Raw genomic sequence first — 16871 nt, 5'->3', positions numbered from 1 at the left:
CGGGATGACTGAAGTAATCCCTTGCAATGAAGCGAACACATGCAGATGATAGAAGTGGCTATGCAAGCGCTCCTTATTTTGATAGGAAGAGGAAAAACCCTGTCTACAGTGGTAATCCCCAACTAAAGCAAAAAACGTTGATGCTTCTGTATGTGCCTACTACCACTATGAGACCAATTTCACAGCTGCTTTCAATATTATGGCAGTAGTTGAATTAACCATTCACACACGGATTATAAAACACCGCAGCGTGACATTTATTATAGAAAGTTGCCAAAACGCTAGAAAAGATTAGGGTGAGGGGCACATCGCCGTCACAAGTCCTTAAAATCCAACCACCTGCACGCAGCCTGCCCCGAGTCCGAAGAGCAACATATCCGCCGTGGGCCCCTCAGTCTCGCGGCCGCGGCTTTCCACCGCTCACCGCGAAGTCACAAACTGCCCTCCCTGCTGTGAAGGAGCGAGAGAGCCGAGCTTAAGTCGGCCGAAACGCCAAGCAAGCGCGGAGAAGGTCTGTCTGTCCCAGAGAAGGCGGGCTTGGGCCGCGGACGGCGGGGCTCCGCGAAGTTCATGGCTCTCCTGGTGTGGGCTTGGCGGCAGGTCCCCGTTGCCGCCGTTTCTCCTCCTCCTCCTCGTGCTGCGTCAGTCGGTGGGTCGGGAAGCGTCAGGCGGCTGCGAGGCTCCAGGCCTAAGACTCGTCGGGCTTGTCCGCCGGCGGCCCGCACGGCTGCAGCATCTTCTCCATGAGGTTGAAGCGGACGCGGGCCTTGCTCTCGTCTTCAGCGATGGCGAAGTAGTTGAGCAGGTCGAAGTGGCCCATGTAGGAGCAATAGGAATCCCGGTGCTGGTTCACCAGCCACTCCCACTTGGTGGTGTCCGCGTGGCCCGTCCCGATGTACTTGGACTGCAGGTGCTCCAGCTGGCTGTGGATCGTGTAACGGTCCGTCATGATGAGGACAACAAGGGCGGCGCTGCAAAGCCGACAGGCAGAGAAGGGGACGAAGCGGTAGCAGCCTGCACGCCCACCCGCTAACAGCACCTCGCAAAATGGAGCCAGCAGAAAAGGAGGGCCCGCGCGAACTCACGCTTCCTCTTCCGGATTCGTCTCCGTTATCATAATCCGGTGAGAGTGACGCATTACAAGGCCAATCACATTCCTTCCTTGTAAACGAATAAGAGGACCGCTTTCATTTCCTCTTCAACTATGCGCATTATGAAGGGAAAGAGTAGGGGAAGGACTAAGGAAAAAAGGGGCGGAGTCGAATTGGATGTTGGGTGGTGTAGTCTTTGGATGCAGGGGAATCCATGACAAAGGCTGTAAGAGCGACAAACGAAAGGTAATAGTCCTCCGAACGGACGTGGAAAATTATAATACGAGGAAGAGTCATTCGCTGACCGAACCGTGTCTTATGTCTTATTTGGTTTGTTTCCTTTTGCATGAAGAGGTTCCATGCGGAAAGGAGGTTACCGCCTGCCGTAAATAAACCCATTTCGGTTTCTTGGACAGAGATCCATTTCTCAGGCTAACAAGCTATTCCTCATAGCCAAGCTTCAGCCTTAGGATATGTGAAGTAATAACACCTCTGAATATGCACAGCGTGCTTCCACTTCTCCCAACTAAGTATCTGCAACATCGCACCCATTTGAAAACACGGGGTTTCGGATCAGGGGACACGGTTTCCCAGAAGGTTTGAGCCCCAGGTCCTCTCCTAATAGACATCACTGCATTTTTTCTGTCTACCTAGAAATAGTATACCCTGTTCTGGCACCCGAATCCAGAATCGATCCGTGCAAGTAATAGGGCTGAAGTCACACAACTGCTATCTGAGTAGGATGCGGGAAGAGATGGCTGCACTGAGTTCTTCTTAATGAGGGAAGGAAATTTTCTTTATGCTGTTTGCAATCAATACCATTAAAACTCCTAGCATTTAAAAAAACTGCCTTTAAAATAAATGATCCGCTTATCCTCTGCAGTTAATCTGAATGGCCACGAGATGTCAGAGGTAACTATTAGTAATTCGTATTCTTGATCAGTGCTGGAAACGCCAGTAGGACGACAAGGCATTTCTAGGAACAATACTTAATGTGAGGATAATGACTTGAATACCTTTTATTCCAATTATGAAGCCTGTTGCGTTTGTCCTTTACTGGTGCGGCCACACATAATATGCTGAATTACAAAACCCCATGGAATGAAATCAATCAGTGCCTTCCACAGTTTTGTTAGCTGGGAATTCAACTTCAGATAGTACTGAACATGTTCTGACATCACAGGTCCTTGGCTTTGGCTTGTTTTTTTAGGAGAGTCTCCAAAATTGATATTTAGTCAACACACAAAGAAACAGTGAGTTATCTTTTAACTCAGTGACAAAGAAGAGTTGATACTAATATATATTCACTAATATATATTCATCATAAGGCAGCAATTAAAAATAAATGCATATGATTAGTTTTGTTAATAATAATAATTAATATAAACCATTAAAATTAATATAAATTTTAATGCACAGGAAACTGCATCACAAACAATAGCGCATCCACTTATTAATTTTTTAGATTTAAAAACTATAAGCAGATTTTAAAATGTGTAGCCTCAGTGAGAAAAACAAAGATTAACAAACAGCACTTAATAAATAATAATAATAATAATATATTTATTTATTTCTTATCCGCTTCTCCCTTTGGATCGAGGCGGGGAACAACATTAGAACAGGAATCAATACATCTTAAAAATTCATGATTTTACATTGATCTGGATAGGCCTGCCGGAAAAGGCTAGTCTTTAAAGCTGCCTTAAAATCACACAGAGAGTTAATTGCAAGATTGTTATTCATGCTGACAAAACGCCTGCTGGAGAACATGTGCGAAGATTCAATGCTCCAACTATAGACGAACTGGCAATTGTTATAGTCGGAGATCAATCTTGACAGAACCTTTCAAAGGTGAAGATGTCCTTATTCCTCGCATTCCTATGATTCCAACAGATATGCCATTTCAATTTAAGAGATTGCAATTCCCAATTCGATTGGCGTTTGCAATCACCATCAACAAAGCTCAGGGCCGATCTTTATAATTATGCGGTTTAGATCTAGACACAGATTGCTTCTCACATGGACAATTATATGTTGCGTGTTCTAGAATCGGCAAACCAGACAATCTCTATATCTACACAGACAATGGAACAACTAAAAATATTGTATATCCACAAGCATTGTGAAATTAAACATATTAGAAACATCCGCTTTGTCTTTTCTTTCTTTTCAATTTAACCAGACTGAGCCACAGCAACGCGTGGCAGGGTACAGCTAGTATATATATATATATATATATATATATATATATATATATATATATCAACAATACTTCTTAAATTTACTTACAATTCACTTATAATTTACTTACAATTAAGAACTATTAATAAAATAAGCACATAATTTCCTGGTAGCTATAGCAAATAATACTACCATATAGTACTACCATAATTGTCAGCCAATAATTGTACTCCCGTATCCTGCGGAATTTTATTTGAGTAACATAGAAAAATATAGGATATACATTTTCTTTTTGTACCTGCATACAATGGTCAGGACAATAAATAAAGCACATCGTCAACCTGATTACAGCCAAAAATACATTTCTATTCTGTCAAAGAAGTGTTCAAGTATCTCTCCTTGCATTAAACAGAGGCCATAACCTGGGTTCTGTTATGCCTCTCCGAATCTAAGGGAAAGTAAAGATCTGAAATAATAATAATGTAGTCTGCAGTGGTTCTTCTTAATTCTAGCATACCCAAAATTGTGGCAGTTATAAGCATCCTATCTTCAGTGAGAGTGTCTGAATCTACTATCCTTAGTGAAAACAGATCATTGTTAAACCAAGATTAGGTAAATGTGACCTCAATATCTGCATTGAGACTAGTCAATACAATACAAACAGTGCTTCATGTATATTCTCCTTCTACAGCAAAACCTATCATTGTCAAACCCCACTAGAATGTTTTCCAGCATGTACTGATATCTGTAGAGTCATATAATTCTTATCTTGACAGAATTCTAATATCTTTATTCTGCACGAGGCTAAATCCTTCAGTAAGTCAGTAGATAAGACCTCTGAGAAAGTTAATAAAAGATTTACTTACAACTTACAGATATCCTTATATCACTCCATCACCAAAATAACTGACCGAAATGGCTCAGCTGGAACGGCTGGAGCATAATCTGCTATTCCATGGCGTTAGTAGGCAGTCTTGATCTAGGATTACTGACAATATTATGAGGAATAATGTTGTCATTTTGTACAGTGAAGACATTTGAAGTTAAAGATTCTTTAATAACAATGTAAAATACTTCCTGGGGCTCATATGGACATTAATTTTAGGAAACATCGGGGCCTGCTCCAGTTGGACTCTTCCCCCGCCCCCACAGGGCAAACTGTCATCTTGGCCCTGTGGGGAAGAAGAAAGAGCAAGGGGACAGAAGCAGGCGGAGGAAACGTCGGGGCCTGCTCCAGTTGGACTCTTCCCCCGCCCCCACAGGGCAAACTGTCATCTTGGCCCTGTGGGGAAGAAGAAAGAGCAAGGGGACAGAAGCAGGCGGAGGAAACGTCGGGGCCTGCTCCAGTTGGACTCCCCTCCTTTGGGAGCAGGACAGTCCCATCAGCCCTGTTGCCGGTACACTTAATTTTTCTCTCTCTCTCTCTCTCTCTCTTTCCCTCTTCCCTCCTGGACTTCCCTCCTTTTCCTTGTGTGCCATGTCTTTATTAGACTGTGAGCCTGAGGGCAGGGACCGTCTTTTTTGCTAACTAATTGTAAGCCACTCCGAGAGCCTTTTTTTGGCTGAGGAGTGGGGTATAAATATGATAAATAATAAATGAATAATAATTTTACTGAATCTTGAAATATAATGCAGTCTATACTTAGACATTTTTAAGACATCCCATACATGTCTGCTCAGAAAGTCTGACTCAGTTCAATGAGGCTTCTCCCAGGTAAGGGTATGCACATTTACCTGAGAGTATGCCCCATTAAATATTATGGGGTTTACTTCAGAGTAGACATGTATAGTTTTGCACTGTAAACATGTGAGCAGGGAAATCCTGTTTATTTATTTAAGTTACTTCTATCCAAACAGCTTACAATTAAAAATTAAAACAAATTAATTTTTGGCATAAATTCAGTAGACAGCTGTTTGGCAAACAGTATTCTCTCATCTTCAGTTGCTTATCTGCATTACGGGATAGATGCTGATCTACCTAACAGGATTGTTCTAAGGACTAATGAGATATGGGAAGTACTTTGACCCCTCTAAAGTGTTATAATATTGATGATGATGATGATGATTTATTACATTTATATACCACCCTATGTCTCTGCAGAGGCCACCAGTGAGGGAGGAAGCAGCAGCCAGGCCCCTCTCCACTGTGCCTGGGTCCAGCTCCAGCTGAGAGCCCTCTCCCTCCTGCTACCAACTGTAACTGCTGAACTTTTCCAACTAAGATTGTAGTGCCTGAATTTCCTTTCCTTCCCCCCCTCCTCCTCCTCCCTCCCTCCCAATCCCCTTTCCTTTTGTGTCATGTCTTTTAGATTGTAAGCCTGTGGGCAGGGACTGTCAAGAAATACTTTTGTAAGCCGCCGTGAGAGCCTTTTTTGGCTGAATGGCGGCATAAAAATCCTTAAATAAATAAATAAATAAATATAGCCTAAGCTCTCTATATAAAGCATAACTGCCAACAAGTTAATGACATGTGGAGGAACAATGAGTCCCAGATAGATTGTGCAAACCTCAGAACCATGTGATCTCAGTGGTCACAAGCACAGGGGCCCTGTCTAGTGACTGAGACAGATTGCTGCTGCCAGGCTAGGGCAGGCATGTTCTGAGCTGTGGTACAGAAGATTGGTAGACATTCAGGAAGCAGCATCAATTTAAAAGCGCTGGTGGGGTGGCACTGCCTTCTGCATAGTTTCCATCATGATAAAGACTTGCTGCAAGCATAGTAAAGTCAAAAGGCATTGTTGGCCGGTTTTTAAGGTGGGGGTGATCTTTATCAGCAAAGCTACACATTGTGCAGAATAAGGTGGTAGAATTCTGGGTTGTTCCATGTTAGATGGCATGTTGGGGACTGCATTTTGAATGCCTCTCCCATATAGAGGCATTCAAACCCCTCTCTGCATGTATTAAACCAACTAAATAGAAGAGTTTAAGCCAGGTCTCTCCCTGGTGTGCCAATATATTTACATTTGGGGAACATTTATGGATGGGAAGATTAAATGTCTCAAACCCTTTAGGGTGTTCCAGCCAACCAACTATGCCCACTATTAGAATGTTTCGTTCCACCCCCCACCCCACCCCAGTTTTCTGTTCCTTCCCATACCAACAATCAGTCAACATTCATATCTACTGAGTGTGCTCAGTCCTCATTAAGCTGTTTTGTTTCCTGCCTTTCAGCCCCCCACCAAGTTCTACAAACCTCTAGGTTCCTCCCAAGCCTGCCAATACTTCACACTTCCAGGAGGGTGGTGCCATTTTGGCTACTTAAAGATCCACAGTTGGAGAATTGAGTTAGTGCTATTACTGTATAGCAGGGTTCCCTAACCTGGTCCTTCACCTCAGATAGCAAAATTCCTAGACTAGACTATTGTCATTTCCAAGTGTTATCTGACATGTAAGCAATGGTGAATCTTTTGGGTGAAGAATATACTAGAATCTTCCAGTAGAACACAGAGTGAGAAGTCAAGTCTAAGATCTGAGATAAATGTAGTAGGTAGAACCCGTTTGTAAAATGACTGAAAGTCATATCTACTTTAGTCCTAAATTACAAAGAGAGAAGGTTCATCCAATATTAGTGCCTTTTTCCAAATTTAAATACCCCAAAGCAGCTGCTGAGGGATTTAAATTTAGAAAATGGTACAAAGGGAACATTTAATGAATCCTGGTGAACCTAGACCTCCAATGACTCAGGAATCCTTTTGGTCAGAGGTTCTAACTTAACCTGCATCTTTTTCTGTACCAGAAAGTATAGATTTGTTTAAGATTTCTATATTTACTAAGTGCTTATTGGAGGTATGAACACCAATGCTTTTTATAGTGGTGCTGTGGAAACATTTGTATTGTTGTTGAGTGTTTTCTTTTACTCTGTGTGTTTTTTGTATTTGTCCTTACTTGAAAATCAATAAAAAATCATATTAAAAAAAATAAAAACACCACTGCTGCACTTTGATTCCATTTATCCTTCCAAATATACAAAGCTGATTTTTTAAAAAAAATGCTAAAGATCAAATCAATAATCTTTCAAAGTCACATCTAGTTTGACCCTTAAACAGGTATATATTTTTGCTTTTAAAAATGACCCCAGTACTGATCAGTTTTGATTATACCATATACATCTGAAAAGTAAAGACTAAAACTGCTTAATTTAATTTTAAATCTCTACAGCCAGAGCAAAAGTATCTTAGCATTATCTGTCAATAACTAATATGTCCAGAACAATTTTGCTGTCTTAAGTACGTCCAGGGGCAGAGGCTGCAATTCTGTACTCACTTACCTTGGAGTAAGCCCCATTTAAATGCATTTAGACTTACTTCTGAATAGAAATGTATGGGATTATGCTGTTCTTCTGGCACAATTTGAGAAACCTTCCACCTGTTACATAAATGTAATGATTGCACATAGGGAGTTCTATTCAAATATTGTAATGATGATAAAAGACAGAGCAGTTGAGCTGCAGGTGGGTGGCCTTGAGAGTATATGTGATTATACAAACGGTGCTGAGAAATTAACTTGATGGATGAAGTAAATAAACTTGAATGTTCCACAGGAAATACAGCTATATAAGAAGGAAGTAAGAATTGGATCACAAATTGTTGTTAGCACTTGATTTTCAAAGGACTAAGGGCATATTCACAGATAAGGCTTAAATTGGATTTTGTTTAAATAGATTTATAATACGAAGAAATACTACACGAGAGGCTATTAGGCTCTTATTTCACACATGAAAATGCTGCTTGTGCATGGCTACACTACAAACATTAGTAAGAGCACATAGGTAAGAAGGATACAACTTAAAAATCATGATCCATAACCCACAACACTGATTACGACTTTAAATAACAATTCTGAAAATGCTCCTCCAACCCACCCACCAGAACAACTGGCCTGCAAAGTAATTTGTACGTGGCATAAATATAAGAGTGAGCAGACTGAGGAATAAGTCATTGCTTCTAGGTCTAACATGGCTTACTCTGCAATATACTGTTTTATTCTGAATCATCCAGGGTTGTTCTAGACATTTTACAGGAAGATAGTCAGTTATTTTATGGTCCTGGCCAGTCATGGTTAAGGTTGCCTTCTGGCTGTTTTACTTTCACTCAGCTAGGTTTGTTAATGCTTGGGCCAGCTCCTCATGTGCTGATCTAGAAAGGCAGGAAAGGGTACCTGGACTTTGAGACATCCATAGCCACTGTAGTAGATAATCAGCACTGTGACAGTGCTGTTCCTAAAAAAGGACCAGGGAGGAACACACAAAGATGCTGGGATCTATAATGTCTTAGTCAGATCTATTTTCTCTCCATCAAAAGTTGAACTTTTCTATATGAGGCTGTTAATTGCTGTATCCACTTTCAGTTACATCACAGAACTGAGATCTGAGCTCTACACAAAGAGTTCTCTTTTCCTGATTTTCTGCCACATTGCCTATAGGTGGTGCTGTACTAGAATGGAATAGCTCAAATCCACCAAATACCATTTCTTTCGCTTTCAGAAGTAATACCCAATTTTCCCCACTTAAAAAAACAACCCAGGAAAAGCGCTGTTAAAAAACAGTTTCAAAACTGGAGGATCACAATGTCATCTAAAAAAAACATGAACCATTGTGAGTAAGGAATGACGAGGGCACAATAAATGCCTCATGACAAAAAGCTTGTTAACTCTAGTAATGGGGGTAAGGCAACCTTAAGGGGCATTAGCAATTTTACTACTATGATGTCTAACCATATTGTGGACCATCCCACTACCTGTAAAGTGTAATTCAAAATTCCCAGTGTAAGCATATACCACCACTATCCATTCAATTACTTTATTATAGTACAGCAGTTGTGACAATATGTTAAGGGCAAGAAAGATGAATCACATTCTCCCATTATAAACAGAAATTGGAGGGGAAAGCAGTCAGTGCTGCAGCTTATATTCAGATAATGACTCAACAGATTGATCTGAATCTTAGAAGTGTAGGAGAGATTTGAGGATGGCCCATGATGAATTTGAGGTAGAAAGAGTAAGGAATTGCTTAGTTACAAATGATAAAAGTTTGAAGAGCGACTCCCAGCAGTTTGAGAGGTTTTGTCGGGGTTTTATTTTATGGGGTTAAACTTTATTGGCTGATTAATCCATTTGGATGGCATCTTTGGGGAACTTTCCCCCCCTGTTAGATTAAGGGGAAGGCCTAATACATGCTTTGTCCTAGTAGTAGTTTCACCTGTCTATAGTTTTTATTAAAACTCATTTTTCAGCTCATTTTAGCCTATGACTGGTGATGAGTTATATGGTGCCACATGCTCAGTACAAACGGACCTAAATTTCCTCATCTTCACTCTATTCACTTGTCTGAAATAGGGAAGATGCTTGGGTAGGTAATAAGATCTCCCCCTCCAGCCATATACAATCAGTTGCAAAGGAGATAGGAAAATTTTCACATAGAAGAACAAAACAGATTGAGCCAGTCCTGCACTAATAATCTAGCTACTGATTACTCGGGAAAAGGGTTAGAATCCTAATTTTCATTTATACGTCAAAGGCATTGACTGTAAGCAATTGGTTCAGTGCTTCTAAATTCCATATGAACCACAACTTGGCATCTACCCAAGGCTTTTAAGATTCATTACTTGTAAGTGGGTTCTTAATAGTTGCCCAGTTAGTTAGGATTGTATAAAACAGATCAGTGAAGGGGAAGAATTCTGTCTTGTATTCTAACCAAAGAGATGGCAGGTGCCAGCATACAGCTGACTGCAGCTGACAATAGAGTAGTTGCACAAAATGATTAAGCAGTGGGAAACATTTTCAGCTGTCAGAGAACTTTACATTCTCAGTGCAATAAGTAGCCTGTCATGGTTGTTTACATCATGTTGGCCATTTAGTATATTTTCCTCATCTTGTGACCTGTCTCATTCAACTGCCACTCTACACTAGGGGGAACATCTGTCTGGCTTTCTGATCCATCTCAAGAAAAGCCTTTGCTGTAATAAATTTCAGTCTGCAATCCTAAGAACACTTACTCAGAAATAGGTCTCCTTGAAATGAACTGTTGGGTTATTGTGCCAGAACTTTTCTCTCTCTGGAACTCTGTTTGTGCTCAGAAACAAACACATATCACGCAGGTCTTACACAGCAGAGCTGGTTTATTTCCTTCAGGCTTCTGTGCAGTCCAATTCAGATCAGTTCAGATCAGCACACTGAGGCATACACAGAGAGCAGTGATCATAGAGCAGTGATCAGTAAGCAGTGATCAGAGAGCAGTGATCAGTTACATTTTACACAAGTGAGAAACTATATACACATCTTACACAATTCTTATCTACATTACATACAGCTGTGATGAGGCTAACTTAGAATCTTGGCAAGGTTCCCAGAACAGCCTCTATCTCAAGGTAATTGCCCACAGATAGACTTTCTCTGTTTAACCCTGAGATAGCCATACACACACAATTTTAATGACTAAGCAAGTATTTCTTTCATATACTTAACAGTCCTCCTCTTGCGCATGTTGTTTAAATTGTGTTACAATCTGAGACCCAGCTTTAAAACATCTCTTTGTGTTTTACCATTGAACATTCCACCTGTCCTTTCTCATTTTGTTTTACTTTGAATACCCATTTACAGGTAATGGCTTTACGACCTTCAGGTAAAGGTACTAGCTCCCACGTTTCATTTTTTTCCATTGCTCTGATTTCCTCTGACATTGCTTCATGCCAGCCCTGAGCTTCTGTAGGTTCCATTTCCTGAATTTCCTCAAATGAAGTAGGTTCATAGGCTATTAGTAAAGCTCTATGAGAAACCTGTTTGCTTTGGTATTCATCTGAATAACGAATTGGAGCTTTGCGTTCCCTTTCTGATCGTCTTGGCATAGTTACAGGCATAGTTTCCTCCTCTACAGTTTCTTCCCCCTCCCTCTCTTGCTGAGATTGTTCAGGAATTTCTTCTGTTTCTACAGCTTTCTGTTCTACAGGCAAACTTACATACTGTTTTGTTTCCTGCATTTGTTCATGAAAAACTACATCTCTGCTCACAATTACACTTTTGTGATATGGAGACCACAAACGATAGCCTTTTGTTTGTGTATCATATCCCAACAGTTTACATTCCAAACCTCTCTGAGCTAGTTTTCCTGGTCTGTTTTCTTTCTGAACATGAGCAAAACATTTACTTCCAAAAACCCTTATATGTGACACTCTAGGTTTTCTTTTGTAAAACATTTCATATGGAGTTTTTTCATGTACAGAGTGGTAAAGCCTGTTTAACAAATAATTTGAGGTGGACAAAGCTTCTGCCCAGAACAGATTAGACAATCCTGACTCTTTCAATAGAGCTCTTAACATGTTCTGCAAGGTTCTGTTTTTCCTTTCTGCAACTCCATTTTGAAATGGTGAATATGGAGCAGTAAGGTCATGTTGTATACCCTCATCACTGAGGAATTTTTTAAATTGGTTGCTAAGAAATTCACCTCCCCGGTCCGTTCTTAGATTAGCTATAGGTTCTTTAAATCTATTTTTACTCCACTTAACAAAGGCTTTAAACTTTCCAAAAGTTTCACTCTTCTGTTTTAACACATACACAAATCCAAATCTACTGTAATCATCAACAATAGACAAGAAAAATCTGTTTCCTCCTTGACTTGTCTCAAAAGGACCTGCAAGATCTGCATGAATTAATTCAAAAATTCTTTTTGTTGTTCTCTCACTATGTTTTGGAATGTTTGACTTATGACACTTGGTTTCACTGCATACATTACATTCTACATAGTTAGAACATGGTTTGATTTTCACCCCTTCACACAATTCTGGAATCTTAGAAATTGTTTTATAGTTAGCATGACCAAACCTTTTATGAGTTAAATGGATGCACTCTTGGTGTGGTTTGCAATTGGCTATTGTTTTTGTTGTGACTTTGCTGGCTACAACTTCATTTTTTGTACAAGTATTAATCACATACAAAGAATCTTTCATTATTCCCTGCACACACACCTTGTTTCCCTGTTTTATAGTACAATTTTCTTCAGTAAAACAAACCTCATACCCCATTTCTGTTAACTGAAACACACTTAGAAGGTTTGTTTCCAATTCTGGTACATATAAAACACTTTGTAGTTCAACTCCCAGACAATCAAAATATACATTACCCACACCACAAATCTGGATTTTTGTTCCATTTGCAAGGGTAACACACTTTTGCTCTGAAGTAGAAGTTTCCAAGGTTACAAATGAAAGTTTGTCTTTTGCCATACTTATTGAAGCCCCAGAGTCCAAAAACCAAGGATTCATTGTCTCTTTGACTCTTGCTAGAAGACACTTCTTTGTTGATTCAGCTTCATTCATGTTGTTTTCTTCTCTCCACTTTGCTGTCGACTGCTTTTTCTTCTTCTTGTTGCAATCCCGCCTTAAGTGTTCTGTGGAACCACAATTAAAGCATTTCCTTGCCTTTAATGCAGCCACCACGTCAGAAGATTTATGGCTTTGTTGAAATTCAGCCACAGGATGTTTAAGGCTCTGTTGTTTTGAAGCTTGTCTTCTTTCATAGGTTTCCAGTAGTTTTCCAGCTACATACTCGAGGGTTAAATTTTTCTCCTCTTGACTTTCCATCATGGTGACAACCGCGTCGTACGATGAATCAAGACTTGACAAAATCACATAGACTTGGTGTATAGTTGTAAACTCCATCCCTCGTGCCCTGAGTTGATTGAAGATTTCTCTCATGCTTTTCAAATGGTTTGACATAGACTCCCCTGGTTTCAGCTTCATTCCATACAGCTTCCGGGTTAGAATTATTTTACTGCCCGCTGTTTCTCTTTGATATACACCTTGTAGTGCATTCCAGCACTCTTTTGATGTATTCAGAAACTGAATGAAGGAAATTTGAGAGTCTTCCACAGCTAATGCAATAACTGCCATTGCTTTTGCATCATCCTTAAACCATTTAGCATTCTGTGGATCTGCTCTATCTGGTGGATCCTCTGTGACTACATACCACAGTTCAGCCTGAATCAGATACATTTGCATTTTGTAAGACCATAATGCATAGTTAGAGTCATTCAGCTTTTCCAACAATTGATGCAAACCAGACATATTAGCTCCTGCCATTTCCTCTGCTTTAGGAATTTGTATCTCACCGTCCTTCTGCTCAGAGTCCTCCTCAGAGTCAGCCGACTGAGATTTTTCCTCACTTTGCAGCACTGGCTTTAGCTTGATGTCTTCCTTCATCAACAGTTTTCTGTTTTAGCAGACTCCTGGTTCTGATACTGCACCGTTCCCATCAAGTTCTGGTTCTTCTGCCTGGGTTAGGCTGGCGTAGGCTGGTCTAGGCTAGACTGGGCCCATAACCTTTGTTGGGTTATTGTGCCAGAACTTTTCTCTCTCTGGAACTCTGTTTGTGCTCAGAAACAAACACATATCACGCAGGTCTTACACAGCAGAGCTGGTTTATTTCCTTCAGGCTTCTGTGCAGTCCAATTCAGATCAGTTCAGATCAGCACACTGAGGCATACACAGAGAGCAGTGATCATAGAGCAGTGATCAGTAAGCAGTGATCAGAGAGCAGTGATCAGTTACATTTTACACAAGTGAGAAACTATATACACATCTTACACAATTCTTATCTACATTACATACAGCTGTGATGAGGCTAACTTAGAATCTTGGCAAGGTTCCCAGAACAGCCTCTATCTCAAGGTAATTGCCCACAGATAGACTTTCTCTGTTTAACCCTGAGATAGCCATACACACACAATTTTAATGACTAAGCAAGTATTTCTTTCATATACTTAACATGAACAAGATTTACCTTTAAGTTAACCTAGTTAGAACTGGGTTCTTAGTCATCATTATGCATTCTATACCTAAAAGGAAGAGGCATATCTTTCTGACTACTAAAATTAAGATTTGATCATTCTGGTAATTTTTACTGGAGAATTCATGGGTAATTATTTCTAGAGTACCTGAGTAAAAAGACATGGACCATAGGTGTGCTTTTGTTGTTTATTCGTTCAGTCGTTTCCGACTCTTCGTGACTTCATGGACCAGCCCACGCCAGAGCTTTCTGTCGGCCGTTGCCACCCCCAGCTCCCCCAAGGTCAAGTCTGTCACCTCCAGAATATCATCCATCCATCTTGCCCTTGGTCGGCCCCTCTTCCTTTTACCTTCCACTTTCCCTAGCATCAGCCTCTTCTCCAGGGTATCCTGTCTTCTCATTATGTGGCCAAAGTACTTCAGTTTTGCCTTTAATACCATTCCCTCAAGTGAGCAGTCTGGCTTTATTTCCTGGAGTATGGACTGGTTTGATCTTCTTGCAATCCAAGGCACTCTCAGAATTTTCCTCCAACACCACAGTTCAAAAGCCTCTATCTTCCTTCGTTCAGCTTTCCTTATGGTCCAGCTCTCACAGCCATAGGTTTCTACGGGGAATACCATTGCTTTAACTATGCGGACCTTTGTTGTCAGTGTGGTGTCTCTGCTCTTAACTATTTTATCAAGATTTGTCATTGCTCTCCTCCCAAGAAGTAAACGTCTTCTGATTTCCTGGCTGCAGTCAGCATCTGCAGTAATTTTTGTGCCCAGAAATACAAAGTCTGTCACTGCCTCCACGTTTTCTCCCTCTATTTGCCAGTAATCAATCAAGCTGGTTGCCATAATCTTGGTTTTTTTGAGGTTTAACTGCAACCCAGCTTTTGCACTTTCTTCTTTCACCTTTGTCATAAGGCTCCTCAGCTCCTCCTCGCTTTCAGCCATCAATGTGGTGTCATCTGCATATCTGAGATTGTTAATATTTCTTCCTGCGATTTTAACTCCAGCCTTGGATTCGTCAAGCCCAGCACGTCGCATGATGTGTTCTGCATACAAGTTGAATAGGTAAGGTGAGAGTATACAACCCTGCCGTACTCCTTTCCCAATCTTAAACCAGTCCGTTGTTCCGTGGTCTGTTCTTACCGTTGCTGCTTGTTCATTATACAGATTCCTCAGGAGGCAGACAAGATGACTTGGTATCCCCATACCACCAAGAACTTGCCACAGTTTGTTATGATCCACACAGTCAAAGGCTTTAGAATAGTCAATAAAACAGAAATAGATGTTTTTCTGGAACTCCCTGGCTTTCTCCATTATCCAGCGGATATTGGCAATTTGGTCTCTAGTTCCTCTGCCTTTTCTAAACCCAGCTTGTACATCTGGCAATTCTCACTCCATGAATTGCTGGAGTCTACCTTGCAGGATCTTGAGCATTACCTTGCTGGCATGTGAAATAAGTGCCACTGTACGATAGTTTGAACATTCTTTAGTGTTTCCCTTTTTCGGTATGGGGATATAGGTTGATTTTTTTCCAGTCTGATGGCCATTCTTGTGTTTTCCAAATTTCCTGGCATATGGCATGCATCACCTTGACAGCATCATCTTGCAATATTTTAAATGGTTCAGCTGGGATACCGTCATCTCCTGCTGCCTTGTTATTAGCAATGCTTCTTAAGGCCCATTCAACCTCACTCTTCAGGATGTCTGGCTCTAACTCACTGACCACACCGTCTGAGCTATCCCCGATATTATTATCCTTTCTATACAGATCTTCCGTATATTCTTGCCACCTTTTCATGATCTCTTCTGTTTCTGTTAGGTCCTTGCCATCTTTGTTTTTGATCATACCCATTTTTGCCTGGAATTTACCTCTGATGTTTCTAATTTTCTGGAAGAGGTCTCTTGTCCTTCCTATTCTATTGTCTTCTTCCACTTCCGCACATTGCTTGTTTAAAAATAATTCCTTATCTCTTCTGGCTAACCTCTGGAATTTTGCATTTAATTGGGCATACCTCCCCCTATCACTGTTGCCTTTTGCTTTCCTTCTTTCTTGGGCTACTTCCAGTGTCTCAGCAGACAGCCATCTTGCCTTCTTGGTTTTCTTTTTCTTTGGGATGTTTTTTGTTGCCACCTCTTGGACAATGTTGCAAACTTCTTTCCATAGTTCTTCCGGGACCCTATCTACTAAATCTAGTCCCTTAAATCTATTGTTCACTTCCACTGCATATTCATTAGGAATATTAGTGAGCTCATATCTAACTGATCTGTGGGTCTTCCCTATTCTCTTTAGTTTGATTCTAAATTGTGCAATAAGAAGTTCGTGATCTGAACTACAGTCAGCTCCAGGTCTTGTTTTTACTATCTGTATAGATGTCCGCCACCTTTGGCTGCAAAGGATGTAGTCAATCTGATTTCAGTGTCGGCCATCTGGTGAAGTCCATGTATAAAGCCGTCTTTTCGGTTGTTGGAAGAGAGTGTTTGTTATGCACAGTGAATTGTCCTGGCAGAATTCTATCAGCCTATGTCCCGCTTCATTTTGTTCTCCTAGACCATGCTTACCTGTAATTCCAGATGTCATTTGACTGCCCACCTTAGCGTTCCAGTCTCCTGTAACGAAAATAACATCTTTTTTTGGTGTATTATCCAGTAGGTGCTGCAGATCCTCATAGAACTGATCTACTTCTGCTTCTTCAGCATCTGTGGTTGGGGCATATATTTGGATCACTGTGATGTTAAATGGCTTACCCTGAATTCGAATTGAGATCATTCTATCATTTTTTGGATTGTATCCAAGCACTGCTTTAGCCACTTTATTATTAATTATGAAGGC

At 40.7% G+C, this 16871-nt stretch overlaps 1 protein-coding gene across 1 annotated transcript; it reads right to left on the bottom strand.

Annotated features, from left to right (window-relative positions):
- Positions 1-233: 233 nt before the first annotated feature.
- On the bottom strand, positions 234-1075 carry SF3B5 (splicing factor 3b subunit 5). Its single transcript, XM_063125699.1, has one exon. The coding sequence runs from the start codon at positions 947-949 to the stop codon at positions 689-691; it is 261 nt and encodes an 86-aa protein (XP_062981769.1). The 5' UTR covers positions 950-1075; the 3' UTR covers positions 234-688.
- Between the last annotated feature and the right edge of the window lie 15796 nt (positions 1076-16871).

This window comes from Elgaria multicarinata, chromosome 4, assembly GCF_023053635.1.
Source record: "Elgaria multicarinata webbii isolate HBS135686 ecotype San Diego chromosome 4, rElgMul1.1.pri, whole genome shotgun sequence".
NCBI classification, from domain to species: Eukaryota; Metazoa; Chordata; class Lepidosauria; order Squamata; family Anguidae; genus Elgaria; species Elgaria multicarinata.
Note: the sequence above shows the minus strand (reverse complement) of the source record. Positions and strands in the feature narration are given on the sequence as shown.